The following is an 18917-nucleotide window of genomic DNA, read 5'->3' on the forward strand; positions in this document are numbered from 1 at the left end:
GAGAGATGGCTCAATGCTCTTCCAGAGGACCTGAGTCCAGTTCCCAGCACCCATATTAGTTGGCTCACAACTGCCTTAACTCCAGCTCGAGGGGATCTCATATCCTCTTCTAGACTCTGTAGGTACCTGCACACTTACACACACAGACACACACACACGTAACGTGATGCATGCATGCACGCACACACACATGCACACACATACACATAATTTAAAATTCTTTAAACAGACCGGGAAAGATCGGCTAGAGACATGGTTGGTGGTTAAGAGTACTTCCAGAGAACCTGATTTAGGTTCCAGAACCCACATCAGTTGGTTCACAAAGGCCTGTACTCCAGCTCCAGAGGATCTGACGCCCTCTTCTGGCTCCCATGAGCACCTGCACATAGGTGGCATACACTCACATGAACACATTTTAAACAAAAATTTTGAAAACAAAGGAAAATGAGGTGATGGGCTCAGGAGATGTGTACAGTCAACAGGATTTGGTGAGTCACTGGATGGGGGGGCGATGGTACAAGAGAAAGGATGACTTTCCTGAGTGATGAAAGACGGTCAGAGGAATCATAATGGTGTCATAATGACAGAGGCAGACAGAGTGTGCTAAATACTGAATAGTAACACCTTGATTTTGCAATTAGGAGGTGTCTGGTGATCTTTGCCTGAGAAGTTTATAGTGGGTTGAGGAGTGAGCATGAAGGAAGGACAACAAGTAGGATCCTGGCTCTCATACACAAACGGCTTTTCGCTTTACCACTAACAATGAGTTCAAGGCAACACACAGTGACCTGCCTTTCTACTATTATCTGCAGGGGGAGCATCCTGGGACAGAAAGATGGTTATTTGTATCTGGAGTGTAACTGAACCAGGGCAACAAATCTCCTTGCCCATACCCAAAGCCTCAAGATGCACCGTAGTCCTGAGGCATAGAGCTTACCTGTAACTATGTATCCTCTTTAAACCTACAGTCCTTGGTTTCTCTAGGAAGCAAGGGACAGAGACATACAGTTAGGCTGAAAATGAAATTTTCCATCTGTGTGAATCCCAGTCCCTAGCGTCTTTTTATAGTTCTTGCTACAGGGTCTTGCTGTGCATCTCAGGCTGGCCTTGAACTTGAATTCTCTTTCCTCAGCCTCCAAAGTGCTGAGTTTACCAATGAGCAGCACCATATGCAGTCTTTAGTAATAAGGCAACCAGGCCTGCTTTCCATCCCGCCCAGCTCCTGGCTAGCTTATGCCCCAAAATAACAACACGCAAATTGTATTCATTTAAACACTGCCTGGCTCATTAGTTCTATCCTCTTATTGACTAATTCTCACATCTTGCTTAACCCATTTCTAATAATCTGTGTAGCACCACGAAGTGCTGGCTTACCAGGAAAGATTCAGCATGTCTGACCTGGTGGCAGGCTTCATTGCATCTCTGACCCAGAGAGAAGAGGCATGGCCATTGTCTCACTTCCCTCTTCCTCCCAGGATTCTGTTCTGTCTTCTCCACCCACATAAGGGCTGGCCTATCAAATGGCCAAGGCAGTTTCTTTATTAACCAATAAAATCAACACAAAACAAAACACCCTCCCACATCAGCAGTCCTAATACCCTTTTTCATGCTGTTTTGCGATTTGAAATGAGGGACTGGAATTGCAGCTCAGTGGTATAGTGCTTGCCAAACATGTGTGAGGCCCTGGGTTTATTTTATTTTATTTATTTATTTATTTATTTTGGTTTTTTGAGACAGGGTTTCTCTGTGGTTTTGGAGCCTGAGGCCCTGGGTTTAAGCCCCACGTGTAGGTAAGCAACAATTTACCAGGCATGATGGTGCACAGCTATGAGTCTCCTACTCAAGAGGCTGAGGAGGGATTACCATGAGTTCAAGGCCATCCAGGGATATATGGTAAAACCCTGTCTCCTGTCTCAAAACATAAGGAAAAGGCTGGGCATGGTGGAAAATGCTTTTTTTGTGTGTTTTTTTTTCGAGACAGGGTTTCTTTGTAGCTTTGGAGCCTGTCCTGGAACTAGCTCTTGTAGACCAGGCTGCCCTCAAACTCACAGAGACCCGCCTGCCTCTACTTCCCTAGTGCTGGGATTAAAGGCCTGAGCCACCACTGCCTGGTGAAACACGCCTTTAATCCCAGCACTCAGGAGGCAGAGGTAGGCGGGTCTCTGTGATCGAAGCCAGCCTGATCTACAGATTGAGTTCTAGGACAGCCAGAGCTGTTACAGAGAGAAACCCTGTCGCTAAAAACCGAAAGAAAAACAATTAAGGGAAATTCAGGCATGGTAGAGCATAATTCCAGTCCTTGAGAGGTGGATGAGGAAGGATCATACACAGTGAGCTCAACACCAGCCCTCAGGAACAGAGAAAGAAGAGCTGTGAAGCAGAGGAGCTCCAACTCCTCTCTACCTAGCTGAGACAAGGTGTTAGAGACGGGTTCCAAACTAGTTTGTATTATGCTAAATAAACCTTGCTTATTACAGTCTGGGCAAAAAGAAAAAGAAAAAGATGGGGAGGGGGCTGGAGAGATGGCTCAGATGTTAAGAGCATTGCCTGCTCTTCCAAACGTCCTGAATTCAATTCCCAGCAACCACATGGTGGCTCACAACCATCTGTAATGGGGTCTGGTGCCCTCTTCTGGCCTGTGGGCATACACACAGACAGAATATTGTATACATAATAAATAAATAAATATTTTTAAAAAAAGAAAGAAAAAGATGGGGAAGTAATTTTCATCACTAGCGCTTGCAGCAAAAGCATGAGAACCTGAGTTCAGTATTCAAGAGGCCACCCCAGCATCCACTTAAAAACCCTGGGATTTGGTGTCACCCATTAGTAATCCCTGCAATGACAGGGTAGAGACAGAAGGATTCCTCTGGTGTGCTGCTCAGCTAGGCAAGCGAAATCATTTAGCTCTAGGTACAGTGAGAAACCCTGTCTCAAAAAAAATATTGTAGAAAGCAATTTCAGAAGATACTTGTGTTCCATAACAGTTTCCTCCTAATGCCAGGAGGTGGTGGCACACACCTTTAATCCCAGCACTCGGGAGGCAGTGGCAGGCGGATCTCTGTGAGTTCGAGGCCAGCCTGGTCTACAAGAGCTAGTTCCAGGACAAGCTCCAAAGCAACACAGAAAAACCCTGTCTCGAAAAACCAAAAACCAAACCAAAACAAAACAAAAACAGTTTCCTCCCAAAATAAAACATCCCATCCTGACCTGGCAGTGGTGCCCCATGTCTCTGATCCCAGCACTTGGGAGGCAGAGGCAGGTGGATCTCTGTGAGCTCAAGGGCAACCTGGTCTACAGAGCAATGTCCAGCTAGTCAGCATTACATGAAAAAACTATCCCAAAAACAAAACAAAACAAAATTTTCATCCTGTAGGAAGCTCTGTAAACAGGAAAGTAAACAACTCAAAACAGCTTCAGGAAGTCCCTGAAACTGATCAGATTCACTAGGCCCCTCCCTGCCAAAGCAAGGCACAAAATCTGGGCGACCCTCTCAGAACTGAAGCCAAGTTGCAAAGACGACTCTCAGACCTGATCAACTGCCTGGAAAAGAATCACAAACCAGCCAAGCAACCTCAAAGAGGTTAGGACCAACTGAGGCATCCGGAAAGGACATTCCCCCACTTCACCGTTGAGCTGCCTGCATGCTGTGCAGTGTGCTCCAGGTTCCCAGTTCTTGAGTGAGCTTTGGTGATGCAACTGTCTTTAAGTCATTTCCGCTCATGTAAGTAACCCCTCACTAATACATCTGTAAGCGACTGCAGTAAAGCTTATTGGTTCACCAAGCTGGCGTTTGTTGGTGTCTGTGCCTTGGTCTGTCGTGGGATCCCTATATGGCATGAGAAGACGTGTGTTGTGTCTCCCCAGGAAAAGTTTTGTCACACAGCCTGATCTTAACACCTGGCCTCCACATGAATGTTCACATATGTGCATATGTAAGATTACACATGAACACATGCACATACAAAAAAAGAGAATGGGCAATTCCATTTGAGACAAGTTCTCATGTATCCTAGGCCGGCTCACCTACCGCTGTTACCGCTACCTGTCAAATGCTAGGAAGACAGGAGTATACTGTCAATCCTGGTTCCAAACCTAGGAAGACAGGACTGTACAGTCAGACCCTGTTCCAAACCCAGGAAGACAGCAATATACTGTCAATCCTGGTTCCAAACCTAGGAAGACAGGAGTGTACTGTCAGACCCAGGTCCAAACCCAGGAGGACAGGAATATACTGTCAATGCTGGTTCCAAACCTAGGAAGACAGGAGTGTACTGTCAGACCTGGGTCCAACCCAGGAAGACAGGAGTATACCGTCAGACCCGGGTCCAAACCTAGGAAGACAGGAGTGTACTGTCAGACCCGATTCCAAACCTAGGAAGACAGGAGTATACTGTCAGACCCGGTTCCAAACCTAGGAAGACAGGAGAATACTGTCAATCCTGGTTCCAAACCTAGGAAGATAGGAGTGTACCGACAGACCTGGGTCCAAGCCCAAGGCCTCACCATTGCCAAATAAGCACTCCACTGACTGAGTTACACCCCCAGTCCAATTTCGATTTATGAACTAAGGTATTTCCAGGAACTGTAATTAGAAATCTAAGTATTTTCTCATCTTTCTGGGGATAAAGACATCTTAATATATGTTATTCTAATACTCAGCCTTCAGATGTCTGACATTCTGATTTTTCGAGAATGTATACTGTATAAAACAGAAGACTATCTCAAGAAGCTCAACTGTAAAGAAAGGGAGAGAATCCGACAGTAGCTGGAAGACAAGATTCAGAAAAAGGAAACGGCCACCATCCAAAAGATTGATTAAATGTATTTGTTTGTTTTTTCAAGACAAGGTTTCTCTGTGTAACAGTCCTAGCTGTCCTGGAACTAGCTTTGTAGACCAGGCTGGCCTCAAACTCACAGAGATCCTCCTGCCTCTGCTTCCCAAGTGCTGGGATTAAGGCGTGCACCACCACCTTAATAACTAATTAATAGCTTGTAACTGTTAATTAGAAATATGACCTATCACTGAATATAATGGAGCAGTAGCATGAAGACAGAGATGAAATCTAAGTAACAGTACAGCTGTTGCCTCAGGTCCCATCACAGAAGCCTCTGACCCTTTCCTTTTGCCTTCCCTCCTCTGCGGAAGAAACAGAGTGAGTCTCCGAGGGTTAGTAGGACAGAGATAGCAGCGGGTCGGAGGGCAAGGGTGAACTGCTCAATCTTAAAGTTTGGTGGGAGCAGAACAGTGAACACGAAGGACCCACGCCGCTGGAACGTGGGGGGCTCTGTCTGTGTCAGCTGTGTGGGAACGGATGTGGCAGCACCAAATCACATGCAGTAATTCAGTCAGCAGCCACTACATAACTGCATACGTAGAAGTACAAGCATGTTTGGGACCGTTTTATAATCCTGCCACTCCCTCTTACAACGTTCCTCGCAACCCTCAAGCCTCAATGCCTACAGCAGAGTGGGACAAATTAAGATTTCCTCAGAAAAAAAACAAAAACGGGACTCCTTCCACTTTTTACACCAGTTACTCTTGATCAGTAAAATACTGAGTGCGTGTTACAGGGCATGCTAACTGAGAGGGCGTTATTTCCCCTACCAAAAAGCAAAAGCAAATTCTCCTAAATGCAGATTCAAAGGACGCATGCGTAGGCGATTACGGAGGCGGGCGGTGGAACCAGCCGGCTCACAGTCCATCTTCCCAGGGGCCGACTCAGTCATCGACGCCCCGCCCACTTTCCTGCCGGAAGCGGAAACACCTCTCGAGCCCGGGAGTTTTCCGGTCGCCAGTTCCGGAAGTGGAGGCGCTCACTTCTCAGTGGCCATGGCGCTAGCTGTCTTACGCGTCCTGGAACCCTTCCCGACTGAGACGCCACCGTTGTCGGTGCTGTTGCCGCCCGGGGGCCCGTGGTCTGCGACAGGGCTGGGCCTGGTGCTGGCGTTGCGGCCGGAGAGCGAAAGTCCTGCGGGGCCCGCGCTGCTCGTTGCGGCCCTGGAAGCTCCAGGCCCCCAGAACGAGCAGCGTGGGCCCGGGCCTCCGCAGCTGCTGGTGAGCCATGCGTTGCTGCGGCTCCTGGCGCTAGGCCCCGGGGCGCGAGTGCGAGCGCGGCCTGTGCGGCGGCCTCCAGCGCTAGGCTGGGCGCTGCTCGGCACGTCTCCCGGACCTGGGCTTGGGCCTCGGGTCGGACCGCTGCTGGTACGCCGCGGGGAGATCCTGCCCGTGCCCGGTTCGCGAGTGCTGGAGACGCGGCCGGCCTTGCAAGGGCTGCTGGGCCCAGGGACGCGGCTGGCAGTAACTGAGCTCCGCGGGCGAGCCAAACTGGGCACTGAGAGCAGTGACCACAGCCATCCTCCACCACCACCAGTGGTATCCTCTTTTGCCGTTTCCCACGCAGTCCGGCAACTTAAAGGAGTTTTGGGAGGGACTGGAGACGCACTGGGTGTGAGCCGAGGCTGTCTCCGGGGTCTCGGGTTCTTCCAGGGCGAATGGGTATGGGTGGCCCGGGTCGGAGAGTTACCAAACCCTTCCCAGCCGCACTTGGCTAAAGTACAGGTCCTAGAACCTCGCTGGGACCTGTCCGAGAGACTGGGACCCAGCTCTGGGCAGCTGGGAGAGCCACTTGCTGACCAACTGGTGTTTGTGCCGCCTACTCTGGCTTTTAATCTCGGCTGTGACCCCCTGGAAGTGGGAGAGCTCAGAATTCAGGTCAGGAGTGCTTCCTTTTCCTCTGCTCCCTTACCTGCCTTAACTGAAGTGGAAGACTAGCTGTAGAATTTATTTCCCCTGTGCCTTAGTCCTAGACTTCGCACATACAGTCTCTTGGCCTTGTTTACACATTCTGTATTATCATACTGTGTCTCCCCAGCGTAGTGGTTCATGGGAAGAGCTGTCATGTGTTTAGGTGAAAGGTGAAGTTCACTGCCAAGTACCAGATGTGCATACGCTTGCTTACACTAATCGGTAACTGGGTTGCTACGTTAGGACGGCACCTTGGTACCTTCGCCTTATGCTTTTCCTTGACTTCCTATTCTAACTGATAAAATTTTACCTAAAAATGAAAACCTAAATCCTTTTATGATCTCGGTGCCATAGCTTTAACATCATTTCTTTCCCCCTCTAGCCGTTTGAGTCTTTGTTAGGATATTTATCTTATGCTTTTTATGATTACATAATCCGTCCTCAATCACATTGTAAATTCCTTGAAAGGGTTCTTTGTTATCTTTGGTATCTGGTATTTAATATCTTATTAAATATATTTAAGAGATCTTCTTGAAGTGTTTTGGTTTCTGCCTTTACTTTTAAAAATACAGTTGTGCTTGGGAGCGGGGCACAATACAGTTTAGTTTCTAAGCATAAGTATACTTGAAATTAGTTAACTAGCTAAAACAACACCAGTTCCTGAATTGGTTTAACTCCTCTCAGGTGCCCAGTGGTTATGTAGAAACAGCACACGTCCATCAGTGTAAATACTGTGAGATGGGGCTAGGGTGTGGCTCAGTGAAAGAGCACTTGTGTAGCCCCTGAGGAGTTCTGGATCTATTCCTAGCACCCCAGCACACCAACCCAACAAGTCCCCTGAGAAGTCCCTCTGTGAGTAAGTGGGTGGTGGGTTCCTTCTGACTGAAGAAACAGCTGAAACAGCCCTTTAGCTTGGTAAAGCTGTATCTAAAGCTGGCTGTGGTGGCTCATATCCATAGTCCGAAAACTGAGAAGCTGAGGCAGGAAAATCGCTGAGTTGATGGTCAACCTGAGCTGTGGAAAGAGAGAACAAAACCATATCCTTTTCCCATAGCCAGAATCATATCTCCTTAGTACCAATTCCAGCAGCTTCCTAGTGGCATTCAAAGAGCTTGTCGGGGCAGGGCATGGTGATGCTTGCCTGTAATCCCAACACTTGGGAGGGAGAGGCAGGAGGACTAAATTCAAGAGCTCCCCCACCAACAGGTACCACAGGCTCCTTGAAACCTTGTCTCAAAAACAAACAGGACTCACAGGAATGCATTTCTTTGCCCCTCACTGGCTTTGGGCTAAGTGACAGGTTTCAAAGAAAGGCCCAGAAAGTCTCTCTTTACAGATAACTTTTTGGAACCAGAATCACGAAGAGTAAACATGGCTTCTTAGTACACATTAGAAGGAGAACTTTAGGTTTTCTAAGGACAACAGAGATAGGCAGTTTGGCGACATCTGGATGCTAGGCTTGATATTGTAAACACAAAAGTCAGATGTAGACAGTGGCTGCTAAGGGTGAAACCTTGGAGGTTGTAAGGTGGTAATTGTCTCTCCATCAGAGATACTCAGAAGGCTCCAACAGTCCTGAAGACAGAGGAAGCTGTTCACTGCTGGCTGAGCCTCCGTTTGCTAGAGAGTTACACATTGAAATTGTGTCCTCACCTCACTACAGCGCTAGTGGGAACTATGACCGCGTTCTTTACCGGCACTTTGGCACACCCAGGTTAGCCTCTTCTCACCTTGTGCCTCTCCTCCCATCCTGTTCCTCAGGTCCAGGTACCCCAGGGCTACCGGCTTTAACTGCATCATAGCCAGCCACTACTGTGTCAGAGAGCCTTGGAATGGCCATGAGCTGCCTTGAACACTAAGACAATAGGACTGTTTGGTCAAGAACACTCCAAGAGCCAGGCGCACTCTCCATCTCTAGTCTCTGACCCCATTTCTAGTTCACCATCATTTCCCCAACTCAATTTAAGTCTTAATTGTTCCCAAGATAACTGGAAGCTTTGGTCTTACTGGGAATAGGCCCACGTGTGTCAGGTACGGTCCTGACACACCCACCATGAGCTGACTGAGGCCACTGATGTGTTGTTGCAGGGTGGTCCAGGAAGGGGATGTTCTGTGTGTACCAACAGCTGGGCAAGTGGAGACTCTGGAAGGACGCCTGGAGAAACTGCCCAGGTACGCACCTGCCTCCTCATCTGTAGTCGAGAGTCATAAGCCAAATGCAGTCAGTGCACAGTCTGCGCCCAATCTGTATGGGATACAGCTTTTGTGCTAAAGGATGTTTGTTCCTGCTGGAGAGAGGGAAAAAACTCTGGTTCCCAAGTGGACATGACCAAAGACAGGTTAAGAATCACTGCCTAGGGCTGGGGTGAAGTACTTGCCTAGCATGTGTGTGTGTGGATGTATGATTCCTAGCACGCACACGTGCGTGCACACACACCGAGTGAACAACACTTTGGTGGAGCTGGAGCTGCATTAAGTGTGGAGTACTTGCCTGGCTTGACTGGAGGATCGGGGTTCAATCCCCAGCACATACAAGTTGGTGATGGTGGTGCACATCTGTGCTTGTGACACTTGGAAGATGGAGGTAGGAAGGTCATGAGTTCAAGGCCAGCCAGGGTCTCATGAAACTTTTCATGGGGAAAAGAATAGAGAGGACTATAGCCTTCTATAAAGGGAAGAAAATGTGATTGTACCACAGGCCTAGTCCTCTATCTTTTCTAGACTTGTTTCCCATTTCCTGTAGTGTTTTTTTTTTTGTTTGTTTGTTTGTTTGTTTTTGGTTTTTCGAGACAGGGTTTCTCTGTGGCTTTGGAGCCTGTCCTGGAACTAGCTCTGTAGACCAGGCTGGTCTCAAACTTCCTGTAGTATTTTTTTCCCTCATGTTTATCATGTTGTGTGTGTGTGTCAGAGTCTGAGCACATGCATGTACACTCATAGTTTCATGCACATGGGTGCCACAGTGCACGTATGGAGGTCAGAGGACTACTCTCAGGAGAAGGATCTCACCTTTGACCTTACAGGGTTTGGGAATAGAACTTAGGTTATCAGGTTTGGGCGCCAGTGCCTTTATTTGCTGACCTATCTTGCTACTCTTCCCTGCTTTTTGTTGTTTTTAGGTTTATTTAAAAGACTTATTAAGGGGGCTGGAGAGATGGCTCAGCGGTTAAGAGCACTGACTGCTCTTCCAGAGGACCCGGGTTCGATTCCCAGCACCCACATGGCAGCTCACAACTGTCTGAAAATGCAGTTCCATGAGATCTGACACCTTCACACCAATGAACATAATAAATAAAAAAAAAAGTTTAAAAAGACTTATTAAGGCAAAGAAAACCCTCGAGAGTGCCAGAGACTCTAAGGGAGGACGACTCCCCTCGTGTTTTCATAGGGAGCACGGATAGGCTAGCCCAACTTTAACAACGATCATTCACAACTTTGAGGTTTTCTACCTCATGCTGTGCCCTATGCCAAGAGACAGACACCCTGCCTGCCAGGAAAGCCTGGCTCGTCTTTGTCAGCATCCAGAGCTTGATTCTTGGTGCCTGGTGCGCCCTGTGATAGTAACCCTAGTCCACATCAGGCGCCTGGCATCTAGGCTGCTACTTAGCAGTCTCTCCTGCCTCTGGCTCTCTTGTCTAACAAATGCCTAAGAGCCAGTGCTCTGTGTGTGGTGTTGGGGTTGTTGTTAGCGGTGGTGATGAGAGTTTATTTGTGTTGCTTTGACTGTCTTGGAACCTGCTCTGTAGGCCAAGCTGGCCTTGAACTCACAGTGGTGGTGTATTTTTGAGTCAAGGCCTTACTCTGTAGCTCAGAGTAGCCTCAGACTATGCAACCCAGAATGACCTTGAACTTGTAGTTCTCCAGACCCCAATCCTGAGTACTAGGATTACCATGCCCGACTTAGCTGTTTTGTTTTGAGACAGGATCTCACTGTGTATCTCTGGCTGGCCTGGAACTCACAGATACTACCCGCCTCTACCTCCCAAATTCTGGGATTAAAGGCATGCACCATCACGCCCAGCTTGACTTGGATTTTTTTTTTTTTGACTTGGATTATTTTTTGATAAAGGGTTTCATGTAGTCCAGGCTAACCTCAAAATCTACATGTGAATGATGGCCTTGAACTTCTGATCTTCCTGCTTCTGCTTCCTGACTCCCAGTTTCTGTGGTGCTTTCAAACAGACCCAGGGCTTCATGCTAGCTGCTAGCCACACTCAGCCTCTTCCCAGTTAGTGACTCGAATTCCTCTGATTCACAGTAACACTGGTTAGGCTAGGCAAGCATTCCACCAACTAAACTCGCAGCCCTGACTTAGTTTCTGTAGAACTGAAGCCCACCTACACTTCATACTGTCAAAGGAAGCAGGAGGTGGGATATCCTGAGGCACACCAAGAGGTCAACCTCTGGACTGCCGCTGACCCAGCTCTAGAAATCTGCCTGGCTTCTGGGTGCTGAGTGCAGAGCTCTTCATGAGCAGAGCTCAAAGAAAGAAAGGTTGGGACAGTAAGCAGGTGAGTGCAAGGGCACCGGGGGGAAACCCAGGGAACTCCTTGGATTCCCTAGAAAGGAACCCCATCATTGATGGGCCTTCTTCAGCTTTCCTGTGCTGTGCTTCAACCAGAGCTACCTGGGAGTTAGCAGTTCCACTGCCCCCCAAGCCCCTGCTCCCTGGTGTTTCGGGACACAACCCAGCATTCCCTCAGAGATGCTCTGGTAGTCTAGATCCCTGAAGTGGAGCACCACCCTTCCAAGCACCCCAATGCCATCCCCCATTGCTTCCCTGTGCACTGCTTCAGGATGTACTGACGAGATTTCTGGTGTGACAGAGGTGTGAGGCTGCACACTCAGCTACAGTAGGCATGGTTTTCTGAACTAGAACTCTGCTCAGACACTGAACTTCCACCTGCATGCACCAAGCTCTAGGTTGGATACACAGCACATACTTTCCCTCATGTTTTCGTTTTGAACACAGCTTCTGCCAACCATAATGCTTAGAGAAAATGTATTTGTATTGGGTATGTGTTTGTGAGCATGGGTGTGGAGGTGCGCGTGTGTGGAGGCCCTGAGGTCAGTATCAAGTGTCTTCAATTCCTCTCCATCTTATATTTTGAGACAGGGTCTCTCTGTACTGGGAACTCCATTTAGGCTAGTCTGGTCTGTCTAACCAGCTTGCCCTGGAGTGCCTGTCTCCTTGTCCTGTGCTTGCTGGGGTTATGGGCAGGTGGCTGTACCCACCTATCTCTTCTGTGTTCTAGGACTCTGGACTCTGGCTGTGATTTTGGTAGTCCTTCACCAGCTGAGCCATCTCCCTTTATAACACACACCTCTGCTTTAAAGCACTCCCTCCCACTCACCTTTGCTGCCAGAGTGGGCAACCTGGCAACAATATGACATTTTGAGTAAAGGGGTTTTCATCCTGAAGGGTCTCAGAGAGGTCTAGAGTATAATTGTTCCTGGTGTCTCACTGCCTAAGAAGTAAAGGGAGGAGTATTTAACCATGTCTCTGTCTGGAAGACTGACTTACTAGCTGCACTTACCCTTTTCCCCGTTGTAGCATAAGTACCTCTGATTCCCAGTGACCCTAGGTATGGCTGCTTAGCCCTGGTTATGCCTTCAGAATGCATAAAGTACGGGTGCCCAACACACCCAGACCCACCGGACTGGAATCAGGATGAGCCTGTGCTCCGTGGTCTTGTTCTTTCAGAGGATGAAGTAATAGGTTTAACTGCATTTAATTATTATTTTTGGGGGCTGGAGAGATGGCTCAGAGGTTAAGAGCATTGCCTGCTCTTCTAAAGGTCCTGAGTTCAATTCCCAGCAACCACATGGTGGCTCACAACCATCTGTAATGAGGTCTGGTGCCCTCTTCTGGCCTGCAGGCATACACACAGACAGAATATTGTGTACATAATAAATAAATATTTTTTTAAAAAAATTATTATTATTTTTTGGGGGGGGGATTTTCGAGACAGGGATTCTCCGTAACTTTTGGTTCCTGTCCTGGAACTAGCTCTTGTAGACCAGGCTGGCCTCGAACTCACAGAGATCCGCCTGCCTCTGCCTCCCGAGTGCTGGGATTAAAGACATGCGCCACCACCGCCCGGCTCTGCATTTAATTATTTATAAAATGTGTGTTTGGGAGCTTATGGAGGTCAGAGGACAACTTGTAGGAGTCAGTTCTTTCCTGCCATGGACGTGTCGAAGTGAACTTGGTCAGGCTCGGTTGTAAGTGCCTTGGTTTGCCAAGCTATCTGGGACAGAGACGGAGAGTTGTGATTCTGAGATAGGAAGACCTGAAGTACAACTTAGCAGCCTCTTATGCGTTTTGGGAGTGGAGGAGTTTGAGAAAGGGTCTCTCTACGTAGCCTTAGCTGTCCAGGAACTTGCTGTGTAAACCAGGCTGGCCTCGGACTCACAGAGATCCACCTGCCTCTGCCCCCAGAGTGCTGAAATTAAGGGCATACGCCACCAGTTGAGGCCTTTCTTACTCTTTTAAAGTGTACGATTCAGCTTATCATAGTGGCACATACCAATTATTCTACCTACTTAAAGAGACTCAGACAGAAAGTCACTTGAGATTATGAATTTGAGGCCATTCTAGAAAACACAGAAAGATCTCTTTCAAAACAAATGTATAACTCGATGGTTCTTGTTGTAGCTACAAAATTGTGCAAACAATTCTAATTCTTGGACTTTGCTAACCACACAAACTGCCCACTGGTCATCATTCTGTTTCTTTCCCTGTCCCCAGATCTGGCGGTCCCCAGCCTGTCAAAGGGACTCAGAGTACATGAACATTATTCACTTCTACAGCTTCACAGATGATTCCAGAGTAGAGAATCACTCGTCTCATATAGCACAGCCTGCCTGTCTCAGGACTAGAGTTACATGGCACCATTAAGGAATCTAACTTCAATTAGCGTTTGTTGAATTACTGAATCAAAACCAGGGATACTTCTGTCTGAGATCCAGACCCTGGCGCAGAGGTATAGGAGAGAGACTGTTCTGAAGCGAGGGAATGTGGCCGTAGGTTGCAGCGCTTAGTGATGGTGGCTTCACCTTTCGGAGTGGGTGGCTAGGACGTGTGCCTGGAGCTGATGGCTGTAATGGGTGCAGACAGGTAAACACAGCTGCCCTCAGATGTGCTATGGTCCAGTCAGAGAGAGAGGACCACCTGCTTTCATCCTCCTCCGGCCCCCACCAGTCAGCATCAGGGTACCTACCTGTGCTGCTCCTCAGTCCTTTATGAGAAAGCCACTTGCTCTTGCAGAGAGGCAGATGTGGACTCAAGGTCTTGGTTCCTTGGCCCTATTTCTTACAGGTGGCTGGAGGTGTTTTTTAAAGTGAAGAAAACAGTTGGGGAAGCCCCAGATGGACCAGCCAGTGCCTTCCTGGCGGATACCACCCACACCTCTTTATACATGGTACAGCATCGGGTGGGAGAGGCTGGCCAAGGGGGAGGAGCGCTGAAGCACCGTGGGCTTCTACCTTTCGCAGGCAGGTTCTACCCTGAGTCGTGTTCCGCTGCTGCCTTCGGGAAAGTCCACTCCCTGGGACAGCTTGTCTCCTCCAGGCCTAGAAGCCCTGGTGAAGGAGCTCTGCGCTGTCCTGAAGCCTCGCCTGCAGCCTGGGTGAGTGAGGTGTAAACCCAGGCTGTGAGAAGGGCCTGCTCAGAGAGCATCCCTGTGGGGCAGCATCCGGGGAAATAACTCCCAGTAGATAACCACGGAGTTGGAGGCCACAGCCAGGACACCTAATCCAGGCCACCAGCAGACTCCCAGGCGGCTCTCTCAGAATCTGCTTTTCTGCTTGGGGAGCTCATGATCCATCCTGGCCTTTACCAATCCGTTCCCAAAGAACACCCTGTTCTGTTCCAGTGACCCAAGTCTAAACTCCAAGTCCTCCCTGTGCTCTGCAGACCAGAGCTATCGAGCTGCATGTCACCGAAGGCACAGTGTATGTGGCCGCAAAGTGTGCTCGGTGCTTCTGCATGAGCACCAGAGATGACTTCATAGTGGAGACAACCTTAAAGGGGGTCAGGGAGGCACAGGGAAGAACAGTAATTTTGAAGTCCAAGGATCTCTGTGTCGCTGGGGTCTTAACATTTGGCAGAAGGTGGGGGACAGTGTATATTCCTTAATTGCAGAGGAACCTTGCTCACGGGAGCCAGCTGTGTGCTTCTTCGGGGCCCCCCAGGCAGCGGGAAGACCACAGCAGTCAAGGCTGCATGTAATCGCCTTGGACTCCATTTACTGAAGGTGAGGGCCTCTGGAGAGAACCCTGACCACTTTCCCTCAGCCCAGACTCTCTCTCTCTCTCTCTCTCTCTCTCTCTCTCTCTCTCTCTCTGTATTCCCTCATACCATCTAGCAGTCCTACCCCACGAGCCCATTAGTCTGGGCTGGCATATCACCCATGATGCTCAGCTACTCAGAGGGCCTCTCCAGGCTGCCCATCCCAAGATGAATGGACAGGGTGAACAAAAGCAAGAGCTGGCTAGTGTCCCTGCTCTCCACAGAAGAGATGGTCTGCTTCTGACTCCCCACCTCTTCTCACAGACCCGTCTGTTGTCTCCCACAGGTGCCCTGCTGCAGCCTCTGTGCAGACAGTAGTGGGGCTGTGGAGACAAAGCTGCAGGCTGCCTTCTCCAGGGCCCGCCGCTGCAGGCCTGCTGTCCTGTTGCTAACAGCCGTGGACCTTCTGGGCTGGGACCGTGACGGGCTGGACGAGGATGCCCGCGTGGTGGCCACACTGCGTCACCTCCTCCTTGATGAGGACCCTCCCAGCAGGTATTTATAGAGGGGTAACAAAGGGGGAGCCCCTTCTAAGTCTTTTCAGCCCTTTATCCCTCATTTCCTCACCCCTGCGGGCTTCTCAAATCTCATCTGCCTGTCCCGAGGCTGAATTCTTGGAGTCTCCAGAGGTAGGAGGTGCAGTTTAGCATTTTGGAGGAAATCCTAGGTTGAAGCCCTTGTTGGGACTTTGGATGGCACTTATCCACCGATCCTGACCCTCAACCATCCCATCCCTCGAGAGCTGCCAACCATGTTCTCACACCATGGTGCCCATTCCTCTGCAGCTGCCCTCCTCTGATGGTGGTGGCCACCACAAGCCGTGCACAGGACCTGCCCACGGATGTGCACACAGCATTTCCCCATGAGCTGGAGGTGCCAGTGCTATCCGAGGAGCAGCGGCTCAATGTCCTGCAGGCCCTCACTGGCCACCTTCCCTTGGGCCAGGAGGTGAACCTGCCGCAGCTGGCGCGGCGCTGTGCGGTGAGTGTCTCCTCAAGTGCCTTGACTCTGGGAGATCATAGTTTCATTGTCACACGTAGAACTTTGGTCCTGTGAGACAGGAAACCACCAAAACCTCTGCTCAGCTGGAGTCCAGACCCCACGGGCTCTGCCTGCTGTGCCATGCCCATGTGTCCTTTTGTATAATTCCGTAGGGCTTTGTGGTAGGGGACCTCTATGCCCTTCTGACCCACACCAGCCGGGTAGCCTGCGCCAGGATCAGAGCCTCAGGGTAAGAGAAACTCACCACAGGGCAAGGTGACTGGGGAGGTGGGGAGAAGGCAGTGGGACCTGCAGAGAGCTGGTCTTGTCTCATCCTCTTGTTCTCTCTGTTTTGTGACAGTCTTAATCCATAGCCCCGTTAGCCTGGTCCTTTTTATTAGTTTTGTTTTGTTTTTTTGTTTTTAAGACAGGGTCTCAGCCTTGGCCGCCTTGGAACTCACTGTGCTGTCTTACAGGAATAAGCCCAGCCCCACGTTTCTCTTTGTAGTTTGGCAGGTGGCCTGAGTGAGGAGGATGAGGAGGAGCTGTGTGCGGCTGGTTTTCCCCTGCTGGCTGAGGACTTTGGGCAGGCCTTAGACCAACTGCAAACTGCTCACTCCCAAGCTGTGGGCGCACCCACGGTGAGAACCAGGTCCTTAAGGTGGGGCGGGCGCTGCCTTCCTGCGCACTCCCTGGACTCCTCTGTCTCCTAGATCCCTTCGGTGTCCTGGCACGATGTGGGTGGGCTGCAGGATGTGAAGAAGGAGATCCTGGAAACCATCCAGCTCCCTCTGGAACACCCTGAGCTGTTAAGCCTGGGCCTGAGGCGATCGGGCCTTCTGCTGCATGGGCCTCCGGGCACAGGCAAGACCCTCCTGGCCAAGGCAGTGGCCACCGAGTGCAGCCTCACCTTCCTCAGGTGGGCAGGACTTGGAGAAATGTGGGGGTTGGGCTGTAGCAGGTTCGGGGCGGGGGGGAAGCAGGGAGGAGAGGACAGCTGTATGCACTGCACACGTCTGGTTGTCTCACTCACCCATTCTGTTGCTCAGTGTGAAGGGACCAGAGCTCATCAACATGTATGTGGGCCAAAGTGAGGAGAATGTGCGGAAAGGTGAGTGAGCGGGGAGAGGAGCCTCGGTCCTTCTCCACCTTCCTCCCCCAGCTGCTGCTGGGCAGCCCCACTGGGCAGCTGCCTGAGCTGACCTGTCAGCCCCACCTCCCGTCCTTCGTCCTTCTCCCCTGGCTGCAAGCTCCCCGACACCACTCTCCCGGGAGCCTCTTTCTCAGTGTTTGCCAGGGCCAGGGCCGCCGCTCCGTGCATCATCTTCTTTGATGAACTAGACTCCTTAGCTCCAAGCCGGGGGCGCAGCGGAGATTCTGGAGGTGTGATGGACAGGTCAGGGGTTCAGAGTGGGAGTGGAGTCTGGGGTCCCGCATGGGAGGGGTGTGAAGTTAGTCCTCAGATTGGGGGTCTGTCTGCCCTTCCAATCCAGACAACATAGAGTTGTGGGCGGAGCTCTGCGGAGGGCTGCCTATGTTGAGAACATGTACAGAACTCAGGGAGGACCAGGCTGAAGTAGCCTTCAAAGAGAAGCGCTGGAGGCCGGAAGGCAGACCAGGGACTCTGCTTTGCTCACTCCCTTCAGAGTGGTGTCTCAGCTCTTGGCTGAGCTGGATGGACTTCACAGTACTGGGGACGTGTTTGTGATTGGAGCCACCAACAGACCAGACCTCTTGGATCCCGCCCTTCTGCGGCCTGGCAGGTAGATATCCCTGCCCTCTCTCCCCAGCCAGACCCATTTGGGCTTGTTTCTTGACCTTTCTTCTGTATGTTTGTCACCTCTCATGGCTGGCAGTCCTGACACTCTGTTTCTGTCTCTTGGAAGATTCGACAAGCTGGTGTTTGTAGGGGCAAGTGAGGACCGCGCTTCCCAGCTGCGTGTTCTGAGTGCCATCACACGCAAGTACGCTTTGTCAAAGGGCTGGGACCTGGGGTGGCTGGTGTGCCAGTCAGTGTGGCTTTGGACGGGGGAGGTGACGCCAGATTTAACATTTCTGGTATGTGTGTAACAGGTTCAAGCTGGAGGCCTCTGTGAGCCTGGCGAGTGTACTGGACTGCTGCCCGCCCCAGCTGACGGGCGCAGACCTCTATGCCCTCTGCTCTGATGCCATGACAGCTGCCCTCAAACGCAGGGTTCGAGACCTAGAGGAAGGTGAGCCCACTCGCCAGCCCCAGGTAGGAACCCAAAAACTAGTGGGAGACAGGCCTGGCCCTGAATTTCAGAGGGACAGCTGAGCAGGAAGGTACCTCCACGGGGCTCTCCTTCCTAGGCCTCGGTTCTTCAGCTAGGGCGGGCCCTGGCCTTACTCTTCCTTGTCACCCTCAGGGCTAGAGCTGGGGAGTTCAGCACTGCTGCTCACCATGGAGGACCTGTTGCAGGCCGCAGCCAGGCTGCAGCCCTCAGTCAGTGAGCAGGAGCTGCTCCGGTACAAGCGCATCCAGCGCAAGTTTGCGGCCTGCTAGGAGCTGCCTGCCGTCTTTGTCTGCATCTTCCCACATGGCTGAAGGTACCTGCTGCCATGTCACCTGAAGGCTGCCGTCCTCCAGGAGATCCCTTGTGAGCCATGGTGGAAGGCCCTTGTGTTCAAGAGGGGAGCCAGGCCTAGCAGCCTGGGAGCTTGGCAGCCTGGGGATTTGTGTTGAGGCACCAGTTCTGTGACAGAAAATAAAGTCTATACTGCCCCCTGCTGGTGTTGTGAGAGGTTGCGGTGCAAAGGGCAAGATTATGGGAGGGGTGAGGTCTAGGGCAGGGGAGGGGGGGACGGACACCATGAGAGTGGTTTTTTTTTTTTTTTTTTTTTTTTGTTTTACTTCTGAAAGAAACACAAGGCACGGGA

At 50.6% G+C, this 18917-nt stretch overlaps 1 protein-coding gene across 2 annotated transcripts; it reads left to right on the top strand.

Moving 5' to 3' along the window:
- Nucleotides 1-5784: 5784 nt before the first annotated feature.
- Nucleotides 5785-18765, top strand: Pex6 (peroxisomal biogenesis factor 6). Of its 2 annotated transcripts, none has more exons than XM_075980814.1 (17): nt 5785-6715; nt 8299-8462; nt 8837-8920; nt 14067-14169; nt 14243-14376; nt 14892-15003; nt 15325-15533; nt 15824-16019; nt 16193-16269; nt 16528-16660; nt 16733-16938; nt 17069-17130; nt 17307-17415; nt 17666-17782; nt 17906-17983; nt 18093-18232; nt 18407-18765. In XM_075980814.1, exons 1-17 carry the CDS (start codon nt 5834-5836, stop codon nt 18541-18543), a joined length of 2943 nt encoding a protein of 980 aa, XP_075836929.1. In that variant the 5' UTR covers nt 5785-5833; the 3' UTR covers nt 18544-18765. The 2 variants fall into 2 exon arrangements, with proteins under 2 accessions (XP_075836929.1, XP_075836930.1); XM_075980815.1 differs by having other exon boundaries at nt 5786-6058.
- Nucleotides 18766-18917: the final 152 nt, after the last annotated feature.

Source organism: Microtus pennsylvanicus, chromosome 7 (genome assembly GCF_037038515.1).
Source record: "Microtus pennsylvanicus isolate mMicPen1 chromosome 7, mMicPen1.hap1, whole genome shotgun sequence".
In the NCBI taxonomy this organism is placed as follows: Eukaryota; Metazoa; Chordata; class Mammalia; order Rodentia; family Cricetidae; genus Microtus; species Microtus pennsylvanicus.